This window comes from Paralichthys olivaceus, chromosome 5, assembly GCF_024713975.1.
Source record: "Paralichthys olivaceus isolate ysfri-2021 chromosome 5, ASM2471397v2, whole genome shotgun sequence".
Taxonomy (NCBI): domain Eukaryota; kingdom Metazoa; phylum Chordata; class Actinopteri; order Pleuronectiformes; family Paralichthyidae; genus Paralichthys; species Paralichthys olivaceus.
This window is the reverse complement of record NC_091097.1, coordinates 15,648,895-15,675,480: the sequence shown is the minus strand read 5'-3', so window position 1 is coordinate 15,675,480 and position 26,586 is coordinate 15,648,895. Positions and strand designations below refer to the sequence as shown.

At 41.6% G+C, this 26,586-nt stretch overlaps 1 protein-coding gene and 1 long non-coding RNA gene across 2 annotated transcripts in view; one reads left to right on the top strand and one right to left on the bottom strand.

Moving 5' to 3' along the window:
- Positions 1–881: 881 nt before the first annotated feature.
- LOC138407647 (uncharacterized) lies at positions 882–2,281 on the bottom strand. The gene is made up of 2 exons (XR_011240982.1): positions 1,248–2,281; positions 882–1,073 (listed from the first exon to the last, which is right to left on the bottom strand). It is a non-coding gene; the product is annotated as an uncharacterized lncRNA (long non-coding RNA).
- Positions 2,282–2,405: 124 nt separating this feature from the next.
- The window catches only part of LOC109639380 (Na(+)/H(+) exchange regulatory cofactor NHE-RF2), a 29,671-nt gene continuing 5,490 nt past the window's right edge, over positions 2,406–26,586 (top strand). Inside the window, exons 1-3 of the mRNA XM_020102806.2 lie at positions 2,406–3,073; positions 4,124–4,405; positions 21,635–21,862. Coding sequence (XP_019958365.1) covers positions 2,867–3,073; positions 4,124–4,405; positions 21,635–21,862 — 717 coding nt within the window. The 5' untranslated portion in view covers positions 2,406–2,866. The remainder of the gene's footprint in view (positions 3,074–4,123; positions 4,406–21,634; positions 21,863–26,586) is intronic.

Here is a 26,586-nt window from a genome sequence, read left to right as displayed (position 1 = left end):
GACATCGAACACTATTATCCAGCAAACATACTGAAAGAAATGATGTCACTCCCTCCTGTTTGCTAGATTGGGGCGAAAGGTAAACCATACTATTTGATCCAGATTCACCATTTACCACCTGAGCCACCTTAGTTTCACATCCAGATTATACCTTGTCAGGAGCAACAGATGTTTGCCAATAAAGGCTCACGTTTTGGGTTAATTTTCAAGTTAGAAACTTTAAACTCACATCCATATGATATCCAAGGTGATGCAGAAGTCATATCTTCCCTGAAACATCCAGATTATTTCTCAGTGGTTCACATATACTCCCTTAATACTGGAATAGGGATCTGGTAGATAAACAATATTAGCTCTTAATATTCCATCACTTCACATCTTGTTCCCCCAGTACCCAAATATAAGTATTTGTATACTTTACCAGTCACTGGCACAGACAAGATGTTATGAAAAACAGTGTTTCAGTGTATGGTCAGGTAACGTAAAGTCTCTAACAAGGTGACGAGCTCTGTAAATGCTACATGTTCGTCTCCATATCGCAAACAAGACACAGGGCTTTATTCACATCAGGTCATGCAGCACATGTATTCTCATTCTGTTGTGTAACTGAAGCTCAACGTCATTTTATACATTACTGAGCAAAATCCATCTACGTCACATTGGAACTTATAGTATTGTCTTTCACTGCTAACAGCTACATATGAAAGCTCACCATGGATTTTGACTAAACTAGTTCAACATTGGACATCTTTAAAACTGCACTCCTGACCTCTTGTGGTCCACATCAGCACTTTCTGAATTTCTCAACCATTGACTGTTAAAGATGATCAACATGGCCACTCCCCATAAGAGACCCTGAACAAAGACAGGAGTCCAAGCAGTGACAATTTGAGAGAGAAAACTGTTTATTAATGATAACTTAGAATGAGCAAAGCATGAGAGGAAACCTAAACCTGCATTTGTTCCACACAAAGGAAAAAAGCAGCAAAAAACAAATTTAAGATGCTTGTAAGTCACCAGCCTTTCAGGAGGGAGAGACATGGAGGACGCACACCAGCTTTTCTCAACACCCACTGAAAAAGACAAAAGTGATTAAACTCAGTTAGTTAAACTGGGTCAATAAGTATATATTGATATTAAAGGTGGATGGTTGGAGGAATGGATAGATGTTGAATGAATGTCTAAAAAAACAATTTAAACTCATGACCATGTGAATAAAATGAAGAAATCTACCTAAGAGTACTTACATTAATCATGCATCCATTAAGACAACAAAAGCACCAGAAACTAATTAATTTCATATATCACCAAACATTAGGGGCTAATAAAGATCAAAAACACAAAGTAGGTTAGGGTGCAGAAAACATAAACTTAATAAAATGAGTAGAAAATGAATACTTAAACAACTGACAGAATCAAACAAACGTACTGGTGCTCGGCCACATGGTCCCAAACAAAAGGATCTAACTGGCCACACCCAGGCCTTAAATAACTTCCCCCTTCAAAACTCCTCCCCTTGCACAGACAGGTGAATCCCTCCTCCAACCCAGACCTCACCTTCACTCCGATTCTTTAAAGGTTCAGTGTGTAGAATTTATTGACATCTAGTGGTGAAGTTGCATGTTGCAGTTGCATACCCCTCCCCTCCCCCTCCCGTTCCAAACTTGATAGAGAACCTGTGGCAGCTTCAGTTGTCATAAAAACTCTAAAGGTGTTTCGTGTGTCCAGTTTGAGCTTCTGAAAAGTTTTAAATATAAAGGGTCCATTCTAAGATTATTTTATATACATTTCTGCCTTTTCCTTATTCTTGTACTTCTTTGTGTTTTTATCGTACAGCACTGTGGTTGACCCTGGTTAGGTTAAATGTGCGTCATAAATAAACTTGACTAAATAAGCTGCACAGGCTTCAGCTCTCTTTATACATCGTTTGTGAGGAGCCAATGTATTGTGTGGTCCACAGAAATGTTATCATCAGCCTTGGTGGGATTCTTCCTCCTGATCCTCTTGCTCTTGTCGCCCAACACAAAAACGACCACTTTATGCTTTGCATCTATTGTCAACTGATAAAAACATATCTGAAGTAACTAATTCATAGTTCTACAATCTATTCCTCCTGTTCAGAAAAGATTTAACTTTACTTCAAATGTTCATATTCATTGTTGGATGTATGAGTCTCTCTTGTTTTAAACATATATGCACACATTTAGCCTACAGTTCTCCTCTATAGAAAAAAGCACACATTGGTTTATACAAGGACATTCTTCACTGACCAGTCTCCTGCCACCCGGGGACACTGTTGCATCATTCTGAATCTTCTGTCTCTCTGCCCTGAACACTTTCTGCTCCCCATGAGAAACCAACAGGTAGCCTGGCTGCAGGTAGATGGTGCTGTTGGCGCACCGGGGCGCAAACCTCAGTATAGGCTCTGAGTCAATGCGTATTTTCCCCCGATCAGTTGTTATGATAAACGTCGAGGGAGAGGTCAACTCTTCGACTTGAACACGTCTGCGGTAGCGCTGATGCTGAGGATCCCCTGCAGGCTGAGTGATCACTTTTGGAGTCGCCAGCGTTGCGCGTCAGTTTGGACCCAACACACACGAGCTGGTGGATCGGTTACATCGTTTTTTTAAAGTTTTAACTTTGCTGCCTCTTTCAGTGCAGTGGGATTTCTTTCTCTGGAGAACATTGAGCATTGAGGACTTTGTTTGTGTTGCTCTACTATGGGGGAGACCGTGCGTGCGTAATGGGCAGACATGTTTTCGCTCTGTGGAAGTTTAGCCGTGCGCTCGCTCTCCTAACCCAAACTCCCATCTTTGCGTTCTGATCATCATACTCTGACTGAACTCTGCAGGAGGTTTAAAACGACATGGCCAGCGAGCGGAAACCGCGGCTTTGTGTCATGGCTAAAGGGGACAACGGGTATGGATTTCACTTGCATGGCGAGAAAGGGAAGAGCGGACAGTTCATCCGCAAAGTGGAGCCCGGCTCCCCCGCAGAAGCGGCGGGGCTGCGCGCAGGGGACCGAGTGGTGGCCGTGAATGGAGTGAACGTGGAGAAGGAGACGCATCATCAGGTGAGTAGAAGACTTTTTCACTCATGCCACAGGACGCATGTGCAGGCAGGGGGACATCAACAGGTCACACGGGGCTAGTGTGTGTGTCTATGGGACGACCACCCTGCTCCAGCTCTGAGGAACCATTAGTCAAGTTATCAACTGTTATGAAACTATATAGACACACACACACATATTGTTGTTCCACATATTCACTCCTCTTACCTGGTGGAAATCAGCAGGCCACAGTTAATCCTGCAAATGTCTTCAGATATCTGTGAATGTGACACTGAAAGATCAGCACCAACATGTCCTGGTGCACGTTTCTCTGCAACTTTGTGTCTGATGCTCTCACAACAGTTGTACTCACAACACATTTATAAGTTTATGTATTGTCTAGAGATGTTACGATACAATTATTCCCTTCCGGATATGGACTCAGATACCTGGGCTTTGCATATCTGCCGATCCTGAATACCAATCTGATATTTGAAAAAATAATAAATTGCCTATTTAATAGCTGGAAGCTAACAACTCTGTATGGAAGTGAGTGTTGTTGTAGTGGCCTGGCTCAGGTTAAACCTTTTTTTAAACAAATACATACAGAGAATGATGTCATAGAACTTCTTTTATCATCTAGTTTGACTGTAATAACTGAAAAAAGTATATAAATATAGTTTGAAACTAAAGTCTTACATACATGTCAAAGTTTACACGGGGACTTTCCAGCGCCAAATCGCTGACATTTTAGCTAGCTTCGGCTAACACTTCACAACCAGAAATCACTTTCTTTTTTCCGCTCTAAAAACACTCGCCAGTGGTAGTAAAGCAGCTTTTTGGAGAGAGTGAAGAAGAAGTGATCTCTGGGCTAAGAAAATTGCAATTTTATCTCAGTAAAACACACAAAATACTTTAAAGACGTGGTATCGGATCGTCACATAGATTCATGAAGCTGCTGATGCTGACACAGTGTCAGTATCGGAGGCATTTCTGTTGGTATTGGAACATCTCTAATATTGTGCATTTACCAAACCAGTAAATTAAAACAAAAACTACCCTCCCACCCCTCAGGTGGTACAGTGGATCAAAGCCGTAGCCCACGAGACCAGGTTGCTAGTGGTGGACCATGAGACACACGAAAGTCTGCGGAGCCTGCGCCTCACGGCTACAGAGGAGATGGCTGTTGTCGGGACAGGCTCTTCATCCTCTCCCCCAGCATCCCCGTCCCCGTCCTCAGTTCCATCCACCCCTGGCAAGAAGCGGGAGAACGGCTCGGTGTCCAAGCAGCCGATCACGCTGAGCGGCCAGGTGCAGAAGCCCACCAGGAGGTCGCCATCGAAGGCAGCAAAGAAGGTGGGATATGTGGGATTAAGATTAATACGAGTAATTGTGTTGTTGATCTTTTGTCTCATTATTCTCTTAGCTGGGACTGCGGGTTGAAACTGAGGTGAGGTGCAGGTCATCGAAGATTAAAGCCTCACTCATAATACTTCTCAAGTATCTTTGACCTGAAGATACAAGGTTTCCCACACAATCAAAGCATTCTTACATATTTGGCTTCTCCCAGACACAAGAGGCAAAAATATGAAACGCGTAGAGCAGTGAACAGATTGCTGATAGTGAGTCACCTCTTTGAAGAGATTCTCCTCAGCTCACACCGGCTTTCAACAGACTTGTTTAACTTCCTGCTTTGCCAGTTTGAGATTAGATTAAGCAGATGTCATGTGAGTTTCCGTCCTGTTCTGTAGCCTTCCATGCACATGTGGTGTGTGTCTGTTTACGAATGTGTGTGTGTGTGTGTGTGTGTGTGTGTGTGTGTGTGTGTGTGTGTGTGTGTGTGTGTGTGTGTGTGTGTGTGTGAGTGTCTCGAGGGAAGAACATGGCTGGCTGAAAGTGCTCCAGATGTTGTGTTGGAGGCCAGAGAAGGCAAGACGGGTCAAAGGGCACAACCAGTCAGAGGTTAGGAAGCTGGACAACGCTGTGACTCTGCAGAACAGGAAATCCACAGAAATCATAAAAAGAAATAATAAATTGATAAATACAGTTTTCTGAAAGCTTTTGTTTTAATGGAGTTATTGTGAAATACTTCTCAAGAGGGGATGTTTTTTTCACATCTTCCTGTGTTTATTTGTTCTTATTGACACTTTTGGCTGCATAATGCTCAATGGGCATTTGATACACTTTTGTTGTCATTCGTTTTTAAATCCCCAGTTTGGTTTTTCCTCCTCGACATGAAAAAACAGGAAGTGGTTCCGTCCACTGCGTCTCTCCTGGAAGCAAAGCAAAGATCCGATCGTCTTCAGTTTCGCATGCGCCCTATCAGCGAGAGGCGGCCGCTCCATCTCTGCTTTCTGCATTTTACACAAACATGTGTTTTCACTTAGGTTTGTCCTGCCAATATGTGAGCGGCACTGTTGCTACAAGAGCAGTGACAGTTCAAACTGAAATGTGTGTGGATTTGTTTCTTTGACCCGTGGGGAGGAGGATTCCCGGTGCTCGCTGAGGTCAGGCTGGCCCAGCAGAAGCTCAGGAAATGCTTCGAGGTCTCTTGTTTCTCTCTCAGACTTTAATGACTCTAATGAAAGAATGGAAAGAAGGTTTAGCAGGATGAGCCAAACGGCATTAGCATTGCGAAATGAAATTGAAGAGGAAAAAATAACGTAAATTGCCTTTTGTTTGAAGCTTTGAAACCTTCCTCGGTTACCTTCTGAGCCTGTAAAGGTTTGAATGTCTCTGTCCCATCTCAAAGGAAGCTGTCCCATGAGCTGCTTTCCAACATGAACTCCGGAAAATTTCAGATTGGGGTAAAAACTTTTCTGGAGATTACTTTTTACATATGAAGAATGGAGCTGGAGATTGTCCAGGTCAGATATGTTCACAACAACAGGAAAATATCCAGAACATTCAGGCAAGAGGTGGCATCTGGGTAGAGCGTACAGGAGACAGGACATGATGTATATAAACTCTGGCGTTGGCCCAAAACTCCTGAATCTCGTCTTTCCAAGTTGACATCTTCATCGGCACCTTCTACTTGTACGTCTCCTCTTTTTCATCCTGAGATTTTTTTCGATTGTTATTAATCATGGCCTTTTGCTCCTGGTGAAATCTCTCAACATCCGGCTGTATTCTCTCATGGGCCCACCTGGACATTATCCAGAGTTTTTACGAGGGGGCCGGCAGGAAAAACTCTCGGCCTCTGACTCTGTGATTTGCGTTCTCACATACAGCCCCTGTGGATAATTTCAGGAGATTATCTGGGCTTCAGCGCTCGTCTGAAAGCAGCTCCTGTGACTGTAAGATGATCCAGCATATGATGTCTGAGTAATTACCACAACATAAGCAGAGGGGAAAACAGACTGATCAGATAATCACTGAATGAAGAATCGAAGCTAAAAAGAACAAAGGCAGACTTTCACAGCTGTAAGGTTTGCACAGTTAGCAGGGAGATGTTTCATTTTTATTTTTCTGATCTTTAAGAAAATGCTGAGAGCTGCACATTTCTTCTCATAATTTATTTTTTAAGGGAGGGATAGGAGAAAAACACTAAAGGAAAGAGAGACAGAGCTCAGACTCTTGGACAGAAAGAATCCAGGACTTGAGAGCAGCCAATAGCAACCTTGAAGGTTTGTTTGGAAGGTTTGATGATGGATGCTTGGCATTGCCTGTGCAACTGAGTTCATACTGTTTTATTTTGTCCTGCTTTCATTGCCAATCTGTTTCCCTTTGAGGAGATTGTATCTGAATGTTGAATGTTGCTATGAAAGGGGGGTGTGGAGTGAGAGATGTGAGACAAAGATATTGATGGTGAAAGGCACAGGTGCATGTGGGTGTTCTGACACAGGGGGAGGTTAGATCTATGCTAATACACCACTCATAGAGGCAGGTACTTTTTAAATCTCTTAGCAGCTGGTTTCATTCTGCATTCAAATTTAAACCACTCAGACATGACACACATATTTTTACATCCAGAGAGACTTGCATTTCAAAGAGGTGTAATTTACTCCGATGTCCATCATCAGCAAATGTTCAGAATTTCACAGTGAGATCACAGATGGAAAAGACACCAGAACATGCCTGAGTATTATCATGTTTTTAAGTTTTCCTCAGTCTCAAAGTGATCCAAAAACATTTGTCTGTACACCTATGGAGATCTACCAATGGCTAATTCCTCGTACATGTAGTAGTGTCTCAAATAGCAGCCCAAAGCTAATAACCATATAGACTATATATATAAACATCGACGACATGACAGCTCTCCAAAAGTGATGCCAAAGCACCTTGATTGCCCCCTGGTGACTGGCTATAGATCATAAATCCCACCTTCTCCATGTTAGTGGACAGGACATAGGCCAAACTAAAAAGTCAAATAGATTTTTCTCAAAGATGAACTCATTTCAGGTAGTTCTTATCACATTGATGTTCGTCCAAGTGCTTTTAAGTTTTGTTTTTAATTGGTTATTTAATGCTATAAAAACAGAAACATCATGATTGACATCTGAGACTGACTTTTGATTGGTGGAGCATGTGTCTTGGTGCAGCAGTTTCACAGAAGAATCACTTTTACTATACGCAAACTCAAATGACGTCAAAAGTAAGGTGAAGAGGTTGAGACGTGTTTTCCATCTTTCTGTGCAGTTTGTGCCAACAACAACCAAACTCCACAGCTAACCCACTCTTTGGCAACATTAGACTTCCTGTTTACGTCTCTCAAAACCACAAAGTTATGGGAAATGTAGTTCAAAATCTTCGATCATGAGAACACTCCAAATTGAAGAAAGTAGCCAGGCGGTTTTTGTTTACTCAATTTTGTTAGAGTTGGGGGGGCCACAGCGTCAGAGTACAACAGTAAAATTTCTTTTGTGGTTTAATATTCTAAATATAGCAGTGGAATCAGATGTCCAATTTTATGTTGTGTTTTTCCTCTTCTCTGCTCTCTGTGAAAGCAAAAGGAACCTTCTGCAGCTACAGTCTAAGGCCTCAGAGGACCCACAACACAGACTCTACACACACGCATATACAGGCATGTACATGGACGTGGTAGAAATCATTTTTCCATCTATAATCACTTGCACATTCGCTCAATAAATATCCCCACTAGAGGTTTCTGTGTATTTGTGTGCGTGTTCCCGAGGTTACATGACTCTGCCTGTATTTTCCCTCGGTTTTATGACCACTCATCCGCCAGGTCTCCTTTTCTGCTGCATTCCTCTCATGTTTGCTTTCCTCTAGATTTGTGACACAGCAGAAAGATTCGAGGGGAGACCAATGACCCACAGACTCTGTACCTCTGCATCTGTGTGCTTACGTGCTCCTGTCTTCCCACAGAATCTAGACATACATACAGCAGGTTGGGTTCTATCCCCTTCGTGGTTCATGGTTGTTACAGGCAGCGTAAAGGCGAGAGTTTCTCAAGGCGCTCCCCTTAAGAAAAGAGTAAGAGCGGCAGCATTGTAAATGGCAGTGGACCAACTTACTAGCTCGCAAAGTCTCCTCAGAAAGTTCCTCATCATTGTTCCAATGTCTTCCTTGTGTCCTATAGTCGTCTCACTTGAATTATTGGCAACACTGCAGACAATTTTATGTTATCTTTCTTGTTCGGTCATTTTGGTGAGGGCACGATGGACGCCTGCATTTAACAGCAGTGAGGTTTGATACTCAGGTGTTTCAGGGAGAAAGAAAGGAAGAGACGTTTCAAACACAAGAACATTGTGAACGAGATGTATCATCTTACCTCAACACACTGTCTTACACACACACACATGCACACAGGTTACGTGGATGTGCCATTAAGACTTAAGTTCAAGATAAAGTGTCAGGTGTCACTTTCTCACATAACCTTTTTTAACTTGCAAATACACACACACACACACACACAGATGCTCACACACATACATCAACTTATAGTTAGAGTCACAACAAACAACAAAGGCTCTAAGACTCTAAGGCTTAGTGAGCAGATTTAAAATAACAAAAGTGTGGCATGAATAGATAGCAAATAAAAAAGGAGAGACATATAGAGAAGGAGACATATGAGAGGTCGTCATGATTCCACAGCCACAGAGGCATGTTCCTGGCTTGTTAATGGAAGTTCTGGGGGCGATTAAATTTCTGGTATTCTTCCCAGTCTGAATTTTCCCTCTCGATTGGGGGCGAGGCCTCCACCACACGGACAAACATACAGTATTGTGGTCTCTTTGTCATTGTTCTTTCCAGTCCTGTTGCACTGCTGGTTTGTCACACCAGGCTTGTTAGGAAGTACACTAGAAGTCGTTGCTATGGTGACGATCCGCAGCAGAATTAGTATGCTGGGAAATAAATACAAACAGCACATTTGTGCAAAAATAACGTATTGTAATGGTAAATATAGACAAAGAGAAAAGGGAGGAGATGTGGAAACTTGCTTATATATGTCTTAGGCCACAAGATGCTTATTTAAATTTGTATAGAATGTTTTTCCTCCTATTTTTCCTTTTTAGCCAAGTTGAGTTTGACTTTTGATAAAGTTCTTTCTATTGGGTAACTAAGGGTTGAATAAAATCTATTTCCCTGAATAATAATGTCCTGTCTACAGAACTGAGATGATAAAGGGACAAAGGGTAAAGGTGAAGATGTGAATGGGAAGGTTTGGTTGTAGAGTGAACATGTGTTTGGATACACACACACGCACACACACACATACACACACACACACACACACACACACACACACACACACACACATCTGTCAAAACAATTTTAGAGAGAGGAGGATTGTGTATCTCTGTCTTTGCCAGGAATGCAATGCAGCTTTGTGTGACACTTGAAAGTCCTTACGTCCGACATTATGTTTTGTTACTCAGTTGGATTACGCAAAAAACTGGATGGATTACCATGAAATCTGGTGAAAGGATGGAGGAAACCCATTCAATTTTGGTGCAGATCTAAATCTTGTGGGGGTTTGGTGGCTCCCACAGCCATTTTCAAAAAGATATTTTTCTAGCAAATAAACATTGCTTAGGAACAGAAGGGAGGATTTTGACCATATTTAACCATTCGTCAGAAACTGAATTGATGACACCTATCTTCGGCGCCAGCCTTGAAACTGTGGCGGTCTTTTACATCTACTGTGCTGCTGGGTTGACGTTTGAAGTATCACCAGCTGACATTGCTACAACTTTTTATTTCTATCAGAATATATGGACCAAGAATGTGACATGAAGACATTTAACTCTGTCACATTCAACAAGAAACAACAAAGTCTGGACAGATGTGGACATAAATTGGGAGCTGACTGGCCGGCAGTGGCAAACAGCCGCAAGGCCGTAATTCCTACTCACTAATTCAAATCTTCTCAACAAATATAAATCTGTTAATTCAGATTTATTTTGCAGATTTGCGAAGGTTGATTTACAACAAATGTTAGCGTTATTTGTGAATATCTCCGTACATGCTCAGAGTCATGTTGACCCTCATTCACATGTGTGCCGCAGGTGGTGAAACCTTAACAAACTCAGATTTCCATCTAAACAACAGCCGAGACTAAACAACACGGAGTAAAACAAGAATCCTGAGACAATCCTCTGATCTGTAAATACTCAGAAATAGAAGTAGTAGTATTTAGTAAATACATCTTGAGGCTTGGTTCATATTAAAGTCTGTGGTATTTGAGTGGAAGTGATCTGCGTGAGAAGACAGCGAGGACAGCGTTTAAGGGTCAGGGCTTGAGGTCATGAGGTCAGGATTGAATAAACACATAGACAGAGCAACAGATGAGATGTTTAAATAAACAGAAGTAAAATGAGAGGTGCTGTGGCATTCAACATTGATTTCTAGATATCATAAATAGACTCATAACTGAACCAAACAATGTTTTTTTCTGACCTGTGTCCCAGTTTCCCCCATGATTTATTGTAAGGCTGTCAGAAAAAATGGTCTCGTATCTTGTTTATAACACTGTCCTTTAAATGAATCCGTTTTTTCCTTCTCGTTTCACTGCAGCTGAATCATGACCATCTTCCGACCATTAGATTATAACAACACAAAATGAGATGATGGCTCATGCAGCTCCCCGACTCTGGGAGAGTCACACCCCCTCTGTGCCCTGCTCCGTGGCTCTGTGTTCTCATTTTGCCCCAGATAATAGGAAAAAGATGTTGCCTGTCAGCTCGAATGAAACAGCGCGTTACACAGGAGTTGTCTGGAGGTAAAGTCAGCACTTGAGCCATGTGTTGATCATACGTGCATGTTTTCTGCCTGCCACCCATACAAATGTGAGGTTGTTTCTTGCAGCTTTGACAAAATGAGGCATTTGAGGTTATGCACAACGCAGTACAGTTGCGGTGCAGTCAGATTTGGAGTGTGGAAGCATTGTCTCTTTTTGGTCAAAACCTTGATTTAACATGGCAAACCAGTCAAACTTTTCCTCTTCACTTAAAGTCAAGCTTTTTCAGCTTTTTCTTACAATCAGATTTGTCAGTGTAAGATCTCAGATGAAATATACATTTAAATCAAAGTGAGCGATTCAGATTCTCTTTACTAACATCTGGAGCTGGTGTTCAAGAACCCCCTCCCCCTCCTTGGAATACCAACTGCATTACATCAAGTTGCAGGGGTCCAAATTCAGTGTGTGTGTGTGTATGGGGGGGCGGGGGACCATTAACTGAATTCCTGAAGTAAAAACATGGCGTATAGGATGTGGACAAGTCATGAGTGGGAAAAGAGGGTGTGTGTGTGTTGTGGGTGGAATTTAGTAATTTGGGTAATGTGAGAGGAATAAGCACAATCAAGTGTGTTTCAAATGCGTGTGGGTGTGAGAGTGACCACAGCTGTGTGTCTGCATCTGTTATCTCCCCACGCAGGGCTGATAATATTTTCAAATGCTGCCCTCGTTAATCCAGGAGACACTGACCCTGCTGTCTGTCTTCAGAAGCAGTTTGAATCAGTTTACCAACTAAATAGTAATTCGACCCCAACAGGAAATGTTTTTGTCGCTGTGTCATGGATTAAGTCACACTGTTTACATCATTTGATACGATATAATAAAGAACCTCCTTTTTCTATCTAAAGTTTCAATCTGGTTTTCAAGCAAAGAATAAAATTGAGAATTTTCTCATAGACCAAAAATATGCTGGTGGTTTTGGTGTCCAGCCCCAATTTCACTTGAATTAAGCACATTTACAAGAATACAACTTATTTTAATCATCTGACTAACATATATCATCTCCTATTTATTTCGTTGATTGTCCTCTGGAGTACCTCAAGGCTCCATCCTAGGTCCTCTTCTATTTTGTATCTATGGTTTCTGTAAAACATTTCTATGCCTCCATGCCTCCAAGGTCAAGGGTCAAGGTCCCAGTGACCTCATGTTCTTAAGAATGTGACACTGGAGCACCCATCCAGCAGAAACATTCAGTTGGACTCAATAATGACCCTACAACCGCAGGGCAGAAATTCTAGCTTTTAATTATTGTGGTTTTTATTATCATCAAAACCATAACTATTGAGAATATGAAGCTGCAACATGTCTTTACTGAACCTCAAATTGTGTCTGCAGCAATTAAAACACTTGACCCAAATCTTCTGAATTATTTCTAGATTGCACTAGTTTTGAAAAGCTCCTCCGGGGTCAGAATGTGTGGGACCTGCCATGACTTGTAGTTTTTTAATTGACTCGTACTCGTCTCTCCAATCCTTTTAGGAACATATTGATGCTGGTGTTGATGAGTTTCCAGCACTTTTAGATTCTGGGTCCATCCCATTGAATGATGTCTGTTTGGGAAATATTTACTCACACTGCTTCTTCTGGTCCATTTTTCAATATTATCTTTTAAATATGACTTGTTGTGGGAATATCAGTGGAGCCCAGGTCAGCTGTAGCCAGGCTGAGGATCAATCAATGCGCCGCCCACACAACAGCACCGGCAGCAAATATAAGAGAGAGAGAGAGAGAGAGAGACAAAGCAAAACAACCACAAGAAATTCTCCATTACTTCACTTCATGCTTTCCGATCATTAGGTCCTTGACAGCACTGAATAAAGTGTTGTACCTTGTGTGTTTCTACAGTGTGAGAGTATCTGTTGATGGTTTAACGAACACAGGCAAATATCAGCCTTGCTGTCACAACTGTGCTGTTTCACTGTATTTCTAATCCTGGCCACTCATCATGTTCTGTTTCTTCACATATTCAGTTTATATCTGCTCCCTGCTGCACCCACAGCTGTGTTCCCACACACCGCTCACACACACTTTAAAAAACACACACAGCCAATTGTTTCTGATGTCCCACTGGCCCTGCTCTGTTTCACTAAGCTTGCACGTCGGCATCTTGGATCAGTTTGATTGCGGGCCTCCATCCCTCTGTCTGTGGGAGTGGAGTGGATCTAATGGGAGAGAGGCTTTGTATCCTCATGGATGGACTGGGAATTCTATAGATGCTTGGGTAACACATACAAATGAGAAGAGAAGGTCTAGTTTATATGTCTGAGGTGAGTGTAGTGTGTTTGAGTCTGGAGAGGATGTGAGCAGCAGACAGAATCCCTTCTGATTGATTGATTCATCCCTAATTCATTATGCCCAGAAAAATGTACACGAACACACACACACACACACACACACACACTTAAATCTTTTGCACATGTTCTTTCCTCCATATATATATAGGGAGATATACACATAAAGGGCTGTAGCCATGGAACTATGATTATTTTCTCAATCTCTAATATATATACATATATATATTATAGTGAAAAATATTTATCATGCTTAAATAAACTTTTTTTTAAACCATTATCGATTTTATATTGATGGATTTCCTGACTAATGTTTGAGCTCCAGCAAAAACAGAAAAAACAAACGCAAACCAATAACCACCAGGAGGAAAATCTGCAACACACTGATAACAAGGGTGTGGATCCACCCTCTCACACACACACGTGTTAATCACCAGCATCAACTGCTGTCTCATCACACACGAAAAAAACAGAGGGATGAGAATAAACCAAGAGGACAAACACACACATCTATAGCAACACATCACTACTGACTATATTAGCATGGCAAACCACCCACACAATTTTATTTGGCATTTAAATGCAAACAGGCAGAAATGTTGCACTCTCTTCACTCCTGCTGCTGAAAGCTACATGTGAACATGTTGTGAGGTTGTAACACGAGGCGCTCAAAGATAAGGGTTAAAGAACCCGGGCTGAAGGAAGACATGAAATACCATGACATGGACGGGGGATGTGTGAAACCAAAAGCAAACTGGAGCTTGAGGAGGGATGAGGTGTTGAAAGATAGTGAAAGACAGATGTAGAAAATGTAAGAGAAACCACCTGTTGATCTGCTGCATTTCCTCCCATAGTTTCACAAACACCCACATGACATGTTCTGACCATGAAGCTGAATCAGACACTCTTGGATATACTGAGATGTCATTATGATGGAGGGAGTTGAAATCGATGAGGAGGAGAATCTGTTGTGGTGACGGTTAGTTCTCTACATGTTGCTTTTTTTATTCTCTGCTTCTGATGATTTTTTTTCTGCAGTGTCCACAAGATACTGTAGCATGAAATGGTCCATGAAAATGATATCAAGAAACAGGACCTGAAAACCGTCCCCTGATCACTTCTGCACAGAGTCTGGCTCCAAATACCCAAGTTTGTAGCGTGCATGCGTATCTGGGATAGTGAAAACTAGCCTCTTTAAAAAATGAACTACGTATAAATGCTTATGTTTTTGCAGTCAATAATATTTTTTCTATTTTTGGACTTATTTTGATGAACCATTCTGATCCTGAGTAGCACTTCTTTGTCTGCTCAGAAACAGCCTGAGCCACATCTGACCTGAGAACAGCCACAGCCAAGAAATGGCAGCAGCATGGGGACATATTTGCTCCAGTTTGATGTGATCAGCTGAACCATTAGAGAACCACAGAAAAGTAGTCGTGTCCTTTAACATATAGATTCATCGTTGCGTGATACATGAGTGTCCTCTTGTTCTGTGCGTTTTATTCATGCAATAAGTCAAGCTGAGCGTCATGATCTCATCTGTGCCTGGTGACAGTTCAGCCTGGAGCTACGACACCCTGAACAATATGTTTCCACTCATTGGAGATCTGCAGATAATTGCAGCTTCAGCCCTGCAGTGTTCCAGGCAGCCTGATATAGTGTACATGAAGCTGTGGGCATCTTCAGCAGGTGTTAGTGACAACAAATATCAACATCCATGTCTCAAAGATAAGACATGCAAATATCCGCTTCATTGGATATTTAGGACAGTCTGACAAAAGGATGAAACATTTACGAGCAGCTCATCAGTAAGTTAAACTGTTTTAAATGGCTTTTCTGCTAACGTCTTAAAGGTACAGTGTGTAGAATCTTGTGAGATCTAGTGTTGAAATTGCTTGTTGCAGCTAAATACCCTTCACCTCACCCTCCCCTTCTAAACATAAAAAAGAACCTGTGGTAGCTTCAGTTGTCATGATAACTCAAAAGGTGTTTAGTTTGTCCAGTCTGGATTATAGTAAAAAACATTCTCTGTAGAGAGGACCCCCTCAATGTAAATATAAAGTATTTGAATATAAAGGGTCTTTCTTAGGGTAAAGAAAACTACAAATCATACAATTTAGATGAAACAAACTAGTGAAATCATTACATCTAACAAACATCTACAATAGATCCCTTTCACCTAAATCTTACACACTGGACCTTTAACTATTTGCATAGGGATCGTACTACTATTACTGCGTAGTCCACATTTAAAAACAAGCCTGACTCTTTCCAAATGTAACTAAATTCATTACACAGCATTTAGAAGTTCAAAACAATCTATATCACATTCTTTTCATTCAAAATAAAACAATTTGCTGTTTTACTGGGGCATTTTCTTACCCAGCAAAGAAATAGTTGAATATACAGTAACCCCCATATTACACTTCAGTTTTTGTACTAATTAAAGAAACAAGATGTCGATTACCTTCACAGTGACCCAGGTTAGTCATTTCCCATCTTTAAGCTAATCTGACCAGCTGCTGGGTCCAGCTCCATATTTATCACAGGCCTGTGAAAATGTTTTATTAGAGTAGGAATAGTTCCCCAGATGTCAAACTATTCTTTTAATCATTTAAATATGTGGATGAAATAACAAGGATTCAACTTTGACCTGATGTGTCCATCGATCCACAATCCTGTTGTGTAGAGTCAAACTAGTAATGATGGATCTGATTACTGTCAATGGTACATTAGAGATCAGTATGACAACTTGATTGATCCATGACTGACTCTACGGTTTTGTAAACTGATCTGATGTTGTTCTTTAACTCTGGATTTTTTCTTCATTCACTATCTTATGAGATATGATATCAGGAAACAGAAGGTAATACAAAGGTTATATGTAACACACACACACACACACACACACACACACACACACACAGCTCACTTTCATGTCACAGAGCAGTTACGCAACACACCACAACACCAGTGGGAAAAACTGTTACTGAGATCTCTGGCCATTTCTCATGTTGTCATGTTCTCTCTGCCTCTCTTCCTGTCCTCAGCTGTGCATCATCTCCTCCTCTGACTTCCCTCTTTCTCTTTATCGTGCTGAGTCCTTCTCTCTATCCAAGCTCACTGTCATCCCCCTTTCCTTCATTTTCATTTTTACAAATCCCTCTCTGCTTCTCTCCAGCTGCCTGTCATTTCCTTTCTCTCTCATTCCCTCCTCGCTCTTCTCTCGCCCACTATGCACTATATGGACAGGTCGGATATTTTCCTCTCTGGATTGAGTCAGATTTAAAGCAGCTGCATGTGGGGCACATGAACACGCACGTTTTTCTTGTTTAATTTGTTAAAGCCCAGTTAAATGATCATCATATGGTCTTTTCTAGACGTGGGCATCACATACACACACACAGGACCATGTGTCACTGAGAGGATTTAAGTCTGTATTAAATCTACACATTATACTTGTTTGTATAGTTCCCTCCTCATGTTACTGTAAAGCTTCATTTCTTCTCTCTGTCAGATAGAACTGGTTCTACTGGTTCCTCTGCTGTCTCTATGGCAACTGGTTGTCAAAGATGACATCAGCAAAAGTCCCATGTGCTGTTGTTGTCAGTGCTTCACCCGGCATCATGCAACATCAGCAGTGTTTCCATTGAGAGCTCCGTGCAGTCAGGCTTTAGGCTGACGCTCACCAGGCGTCAGTGCTGCTTCCAGGAAATGTTAGATAGATAGATAGATAGATAGATAGAGAGAGAGAGAGAGAGAGAGAGAGAGATAGAAATACTTTATTCATCCGTGAGGGGAAATTCTAATAATATAATATGTTGTACGTCAAGTCTTCTTCAGTACTGCATGAAGTTAATTTGCTGTATAGGTAATTGTAATTATGGTCCCATATTGTGGGATCTGGGCTAAAGCAAACCATGTGATTGTGCGTGCCGGTCGTAGGTGTAGGTGGGAGTGCAGTGTCCTCAACCTCTCAGTCAGGCTTCACCTCTAAATATAGTTACTTCTGGTTCCACAAAAACAAGATGGCGCTGGACAATATCCCGACCTGACAGCTCACAAACCAGTGGGTGACGTAGGTAGAGCTTATTAACCCCAGTATTTTAGTTTACTTTCATTCATAAAAATGTCATTCAAAGACTGTTTGGATCCGAACTATACCAAAACATTCTCGGACAAGTCAGTTGTCAAAAGTGTCAACTGCTGTAGCTTAATTCCATTTATTGCATTTAAAGTGTTCTGAACATTGTGGGATTTTTCTTAATAGCTGGAAAACAGTACGTAGCCTCCTGTATATTTTTTTCCAAGCAGTGAAATTACGTTAAAGAACTGGAACACAGTTTTTAGGTCATGGAAGAAGGAGCCATGGAACAAAAACTGATGAATGCATGTTTATTTTAACTACAGGGCGGATTTTCCCTGCATTTGTTTAAACCTGCCATCGAACGCTTTCCATTTATTCAGTACATTTCTATTTCCTTTTACCTGTAGACATTGCTTGTAACTGTAGTGTGAGTTTCATTCATCTACAGTGATGAGTGTGTTAAACTGTAGAATGATCACAAAATATTCTGTACTGACCAAAACACTGCATGGCTTGACTCGTAGCTCAAAGGAAACTTGACTTTATCAACTTTATGACAACTGCCTTAGGGAAGCATAAAAGTGAGAGCAACAAAGACATGCACGCACACAAACACACACACACACACACACACACACACACACACACACAACCAAACCAGTGAGTCAGTGATCCTTGGCTGTGAAAGGGTTAATGGTGGTCATGATCCATCCATCGCAGTAGGTTACCACTCAATTATTCAGCAAGCTGCGATCTGGTTTCATCAACTGCGACCGCCACTGACAGCGGTCACATGCAGAAGGAAATATGTGTGTGCAAATACACACACAAGTTAAACACTAAACTAGTGTGTCTTCATTCTTAGTCACACACAAAATAAATCTCCAGCTGGCTCCCAAGACTCACAGTCACAAACACATGCAGACGCACTGTCACTGCTTTATTTATAATGAAATCATTCTATTTAAATACAACATTACAATATCATTTTTTTCCAGTTAAGATCCTGTGACAAACACTGATTTTCCCTTGGTAATAAAAACTCTTTGCTTAAACTCCTCCGTTGGACCAGTGATGGCAGAGTTAAAGCTCAGCGACCAACATGACAACAAAACCAAAAAGCTAATGAATGGATTAATCAATGTGTTCTTTAACATGAACCTAATCCTACCACAGAGGATTGTGTGTACACTGCACTGCCCCCCACATGTTCTCACTCAGGGACTGAAACAAAGGCTTATTATGGCAGGAAACTAAAGGAATTCATGGGATGGCACTTGTCACTGTGACTGCACATCCTCTCAGTTTGCCACAGTCAGGACACTAAGGTGTGTGTGTGTGTGTGTGTGTGTGTGTGTGTGTGTGTGTGTGTGTGTGTGTGTGCGTCTGCGTGCGTGTGTGTGTGTGTCCATAATGTTCTGCAGTAGGCGTGAAATATTCCATATTATTGTCATTACAGCTTGATTTAGTGCTGAACTTTCCATGTGAACTTGTTTTGAGCAGCTCTGCAGTTATTCACATGAGTCCGAAACAAAACATGGATGTTTCTTTCCTGCTGCTCCTCCTCCCATGTGTTTTGAAAAAACAAAACAAATGTCCGACGCAGATAACCGACTGATGACAGGCTAGTTTGCTGATAAAGGGGGAAAAAACCTTCCATCTCGTTTTCTGTCCCTTCAATATCTTTTTTCACAAAGAAAAACGTGGTTTTCAACACCCACATTTCAAACAAACACAGATGATCGTATTTTCCTTTGATGGCCTCTGGGCTAGTTGAGTTCATCTGGTGACTTCAGGCCATTTATTCCTCTGCAGGCTGACAAATCGTCCTCCATGCAGTTATCCACCGTCAGCACGGTTTAACATGTCATTTTGTCACCCTAACTCACAGACACTCCAAACCAGACGTTCATAATCAAGTTCATACGGATCAAACCCACGGGACATCAAGACCGAAACAAAAGTGTCCCAAATGGACGCTAACGCCAAAGGCGCAGGGTTGAAGGGATGGCACAAGCCCCAGGGGATGATTAGTGGGGTGCAGAAAGGCAGTGAGAGGCAGTGAGAGGTTAGATTGGCAGACACGTCTCCCCCACATAATGACTCCCAGCTGTGCTACTCTCACTGTTTATGTACGAGGAGTTCCACTGCAAACTATTTTCCTCCCCATCGTCTCTTACTGGAAACTTACTGTCGTCTAGATTTATCCGCACTGCTCTCTGTCTCTCTATTTGTCCATTTGTCTCTCTGCTGTGTTTCTCTGCTTCCTTCGTTTCTTTTCTCGAACTCTCTCTCAGACCTTTTAGCTGCATCTAATTTTCTATCCCTCCCACGCACCCTCTCCCTCCTATTCCCTTCCTCCTCTCCTTTTCTCTGACATTTTGTTTTCCCTCTGTTGCCCAGATCCCTGAATGCTAATAGATTTTGTTTTTATATTAATACATTTTCTCTCCTTTGGAAGATCCAGCCCCATCGCCCAACCCAGGGACTTCCTCTCCAGTCAGGAAAAGGAGGGTCTGGAGGGATTCATGAGCGTTGAAGTGCTCTGAATTATTTTGTTGTAACTCCCTCTCTTGCTCCTTTTTCATTTTTTCACTCAATCCCTCTTTCCCAGGGCAAGCTGCCCAGATCACTGCCCAGGAATTTGGTGCCTCAAATAAAATTATATGTTGCCATCTGTGTTATTTTTTTACGGTTGAGGGCTAAAGTTGGAGGCAGTATTGTGGTGATTGAGGCACACTCATGGTAAATTTGTAATAATACATAGCGCATGTATGTTGCTGGTGAAATGAATAAAGGACAGTTCTCTCTTTTTCTGTCAGAATAAATCATCAGTACAGTACCTTTATATCTCTCTCACCCTGCCCACATACTCTATATGTATTTTTAGCATGTGCATGATGGACTCATGCAGTGAAAACAATAGATCTCTCAAGTTGCGTAATGTGATTGCAGGTCTGTTGTATGTACACGACTCACGTGTCATATTTGTCTGGTCACAAAGCACTTTACCCGTTTGTCACCTTTCAGCTTATATCTGCTGGGGGTGCAGAGCTGCATGGCCGTGATCTATTATTCCTCTCACTGCATGTTCTCTCTAAGTGGGTGGTAAATCAGTGTGATCACACTGTAGAGCTCAGGGCGCCATTACAGCTTCTATGAATGTCTTATCAGAGGCTCATTTACTGTATGTGCTACAAATGGACAGTTTCACTCCAGATGGAAACTCGCTCTATTAAAATGAAATTGTGACACCTACTCTACGCTTGAATGGCAGCGGAGAATCAATTTGCAACCAACAAAGAACACTTTGAGTCTGTTTATTCAAAACTATTTGATCACATTCACTCTGATATGTTTTTCTTTTGATGATGATCTGGTGAAACTGCATTGCTCTACAATACTCCTTTCATTTGCACCTGTGATACTCAACCCACATTTTTCTCCACCCTGCAGGCTTGTTGTGAAGAACCAATGACTCAACCATGTGCTTTAGTCTCACGTCATTGGATATCATCACATGCTTGGTAGAAAGCAGGGTGTTTCACTTTTAAGTGTCAGCCAGGTGACTCTCTGGAATATTTATTTTGCTCCACCAAAGAAATGTTTTCACCCTTTTCCATTTATTTGTTGGTTGGTTTGTTTGCTTGTTGGACTCAAAAACTAGTGGACGGATTACCAGGAAAACTGGATTGAAGCTGCAGTATGGGTCAAGAGAAAAACCATCAAAGCTTGGTGCAGATCTGGATCAGGGGACGGATCCAGGAATATTTTTTTTAACACTTTTTAAACACTGCATAATTAACATTATTATACATTAAATATGACTTGAGTTTTGACAACGCTGTGTGTAAAGCCATTTGTTGACAGGAATTTAACTCTGACAAGCAACAAAAACTGCATCAGTCAATCAAGTAAAATCTTAATGAGAGGAAAACGAAAAGGTACGAGGATTTCTGCATGGAACTTATTAAAAGGACAATATTCTTCTCTCTCACTTCATCCAGGAGGCTCTTGCTCAGGCTGACGCTCACATCCACGCGCAATCCCAGCCCCGGCCCCAGGTCAACCCGTCCGAGCTTGTTCCACGTCTGTGCCACCTGGTGAGGTCAGATACGGGCTACGGCTTTAACCTCCACAGTGAGCGGTCACGACCCGGACAGTACATCCGCTCCCTGGACCCAGGATCACCCGCAGACGGCGCCGGACTACGGCCTCAAGACAGACTCATCGAGGTAGGAAAAAAAGAGTGTGAATGAAGGATCTGTGAGGTGCCTGTTATTTTCTACACTACGTTTTCCATAGTGTTTGCATAGGAACTAAATTATTTGATTGGGTATGGTTATAAACAAAAGGTGTGTGAGAACACTTGAATGCACCAGGTCCTTGTAGAATAATTTCCACCAACAGCACAAAGAAAGGATCATTGTGCGTACATGTTCTAAAAAATAACAAGTAATAGCTTTTATCTAAATGAAGTCACAAGTTACAGAAAGGTTAAGTTTGCTGATCGAATCCAGATGTGACCCCTCAACTAATTGTACTGTTACAGCCGTAATTAAAATGTCAGGAATCACACTTGCCGTCAGGCCCCAGATTCTGAGGAGAACAGAACCTGGAATCAGGACTCAATCTTGACTCCATGTCAGAGTGGAGAGCGGAGAGGCCACTCACAGGGGAGAGTCGGTCATAAATCAGCCTGATTGTTAATGGCAGGGGCTTGAGGAGTTGGGGGTGGTACGTGGGTCTCCTCTTGTAAAACCTTGATAGAAATGGAGACTGATACAGTGTGTTGGATGATTGAAAGAAAGCAGGAGAGAGAGAATATAACAGAGGCCCATAAACTGACAGACAGTATTATTAAAAAGTCTCACATTGTACAGAGTCGCATAAAAGTTAAAGGCCATTGATTCAAATCTCTGAAAAGACGGAGAACATGCGTGTCAAAGAGCATGGGTGTTAAATCAACTTTTCCCCTTGTTTAAAAAAAATGCTGGTATCTTCATCATAAGCAGTGTACACACAACATTCACCCTTCATTCCCATGACCTTAGCCCTCAGCGGCTGTACGTCAGGGTGCAGATCAGGCTGCAGAGCTGGACCGATAGAGAGGTCACACACAGTGCATGAAGTGTTCATGTAGGTTTTAGGTCATTTTTTCACACAACTTTTTTATGTATTTCAAACCACATGGGCAACTAATGGTTCCATTTGTAGAAAATGTTGCCTGAAACTTAAAATTAGCTTTTCAAAGTTCTTGCTGAGTTTAGAGATGAAACTGTCCATTCTCCCAGTACAATAAATATATAGTCTACTTTCTACCAGCTTCTCCTTAATTTACATGATATATATAGCACATACAACTCATTTTTTGGTAGCTCCCAATGCTGATACGCTTTTCATAAATCGACCAACCCGGCCAATTTATGTGGTTATATCTCCTTTCTGTTATATTCCCAATAATATATTCACTGAAATGGATTATCTGTGGCTTTAAATGTCCGTCTCATGCCTGGAAAGTAATAATTTTAAGGTAGTGAGTGGAAAACAGTGAGTGTGGTTACATAATGAGCGAGCTGCATGTTGTAAATCTCACTTCAGCAGTGAGAGTCGCAGCTTTAGAGGATGCTGATGAAGCGACGCTCTGCTGGAACATTAATTGGCTGGTGATAGTGTGTGGGAACATCCTGCAGCAGGTCACCGATGGCAGGAACAGTCTGCCATACAAACACACACTCATACTGTAAAGTCACATTCACACAAACACACACACAATTAGTTGGACTACAGTCAAGTCAGTGACAGTTTTTCTTTTATAAAAGGAGCTTTAGTGGTATGATGCACATTTGCCAAATAAAGCAAAATGTAAATGTAAGATAAACTGATAGATACGTTTAGTTTATAGTTGAAAAATTAATCAGCAGCATGTTGATTATCGTTTAACTCAAATGCAGCGACTCCAATGTCAGGATTTTTAAAAAATGAAATATCTCCAGATTTAAGGGTTTTCAGTCACACACAAACATTTTTTTACATTTTACAAACTAAAACTCATCAAGACAATCATGAGCAAATTCATCTTTACTGAAATGTCTGAAAGATGCAGCCATAGCTTTGTTGTTCCTGACCAACATGATATGGAACATTTAAAAGATCTTTAAACTCTGACCACTGTTTTGTATTATCTATGTATATATGTTCTTCGTGTATTCATGTAGATTTGTGTGAAAAGAAAGCTTGTTCAGTGATTGTGTGAAGCTTTGGACTTTGGCTCTGTGTTCTTGTGTAATCATCTTTAATGTCCACTGGGATTCTTTATTAGATTTGAAGCGTTCTGGTAAGTCTGTGGTTTCATGCCAGGATTATAACTTTATCGCGGTGTGATTGTTTTGTTTGGACCAAAAAATCTGAACCCCACGTGCAGATAGTTGGTTTTTCAGTGTGTGTTGGTGTGTGTGTCTCTGACCACGTGTCATGACATCTCTTGCATCGTCTGTCAGCAGCTTGTTGTCGAGGTGAACAACCATGACAGGTCCCTTTCTCGCCCTCTGTCGCTCGCCGTCTTTTTCTCTCACCACGCCCCATTACTCTGGAGGTGTGTGGTGTATAGAGGCTATGATGAGAGAGCTCAGCTTTCTGTCAGTGTCTGGCACAAGCACTGACACCAGTGAACGCCTCATCAGGCTCTCTGCTCTGTCGGAGCTCAACCGTGCGTTCCCTGAACCCCTCGAATCCGTCACAACAGTGTGACACACAAACGCACAGCACACTTAGGGTTCTAATTCCAAGATAGGCCACAAATCAACTGCACAGTGATGGGACACCAGTTCACTCTCTCTTTCATTCACGTCACAAACAAACACAGAGTAAATCCTACCGCTGTTGTCCTGCACAGACCCTGTATGTGCCATCAGGGCCCCTCGGCTTTGGAACCACCTGCCTGAGGAGATAAGGCCCACAGAGTCACCGACTTCTCAAAACCTATTTTTTTACAGACTTGTCTTTTTTTGATGTCGTCTTCTGTATTTTCTTTTTATATTTGTGTGTATTATTGATTTTATTTATTTTTATTCTTTATTCTTATATTTGCTTTGATGTAATGTTGTCTTGTCTTTTTATCTGTATTTAATGCTGTTTTCTTATGGCTTTTATTTCTTAATTTTTGTTATTTGTGTGAATGCATTTTTGCGATTGCTCCCGAGTATTTGAAGGAGCTATAGAAGAAAAAGTATTATTATTGTTACGTGTTATATTTCAGGCATAAGACTCTGCAGACAACCTTAACAAAGTCAAGCACAATTTTGAAATACAGTCACAGTTTCATGTTGTTCACTATTTTATGACATATGAAGATTAACTATTAGAATTTTAACGCAAACATGGTCAATCTTTGATAAGACATCACTGTGCACAATTCACACCTCCCACAGGGCATGACAGCTGTTGTGGAAACATCCAATTTCTATGAATTTTTCCACCAAATTCAGTTTCTGGATTGTTTCTAAGTAATAAAATAGGCCACACAGTTGCCAACTCATGCTTCTTTGCGTCTGGCACAGTTCACACAATAGCCTCAACGTTCAAAGAGAAAACAGTTCGGCCCTTCATGTTAACCCACCCTTGTGGTCCCACTCCCAGCAAATGAGCTCTCAGTGTTATACAGAGGTTTTTTCTGGCGACCAGAGAGTTGAAAGTCACACACATCACATGCGTCATATACACAGATGTTCACATGCATTCGGTCCTGCTTGTTTTGATCAATCCAAAGTTGGTCTGTGGCGGCCTCCTCACACGCACACAAACCACTTCAAAAATGAACTGCTGGACATCAGGTAGCTGCACGCTTTGATGAGATGTGCACTTTAACACACACATATTTTTGTCTCAAGAGGTTTCCTGAGGGATAATCCCATGAGAAATAAGCGTCTGTACTGTTCCTACAGCATGTATTAATTAGCCCAGTGGGCAGAGAACAGAGTGTATTGTCTTGTGTGGGATGGACTGTTAATGAAGGGCTGTGAAACATGACACAACACCTGTTGTTTGGCTGAATACAAAGATGCTTATTCTCGTGCTATCGAACTGCCTGTGTGTCGTCCTGACTGACCGAAGATCTGGGAGGAGAGGAGAGGAGAGGAGAGGAGAGGAGCCATTCACATTTTCCATCTGTTGATCCCACTTTCTTCTTGTTCCCTTCACTCACTCTCCGACTTGTTTTTTTCTTCCTCTCTCCCTTCAAAGTCTTGTTTAGTCTATCCCTGTACACCTAATTTCACCCCTCGGCTTCTATTCAGCTTCACTTCTTGTCATAAACAGTGAATATTCAAAAAATATTTCGGCCTCGGGCCTCTTGTCACCTGACACCCCCCACTAAACCCAGAGCCCAGGAGAGCCTTCAATAATTGATTATGTACCAACACTAACCTGGCTTCGTGCAAAGCTGCCGGCCTCAGAGAAGCCAAGGTCTGCACAAAGGACTGCTAATGGACGTCCATTGATTAGACCAAACAATAACAGGCTATTGTGTTTTACTATAGGTGTAGAGGCATAGGGAATATTGTCGGATAGTGTGGCCAGTTCCATGGGCAATGTGGAATAAGTCCTGCTTAAGTTTTTGGTCCTAGAGCTAATTGTTCTTCAGAGGAGTCTCACTGTGGTAAATCATAACTTCAGGCTTCGTCTGTGCACTAAATGCCTTCCTGAGTTGCTGCAAGAATTAATAATTCATAACAAGAGTCGGAGCAACATTGTGTGTAGTGGTCCGAGGCTCTGAAACTGTCTAGAATTATTATGGTGATGCATAGCTCCCCCTACTGTGGAAATTACGTAGCACAGGCTCTTGCTGTTGAGTACAATATGTCAACGATGTAAAAACATTGATGACACAGAGGTTCTTTTATAAGTGTACTTCACTGACCGGGATAAACATTTGTTGGAATAATAGAGATTGGCCTAATGA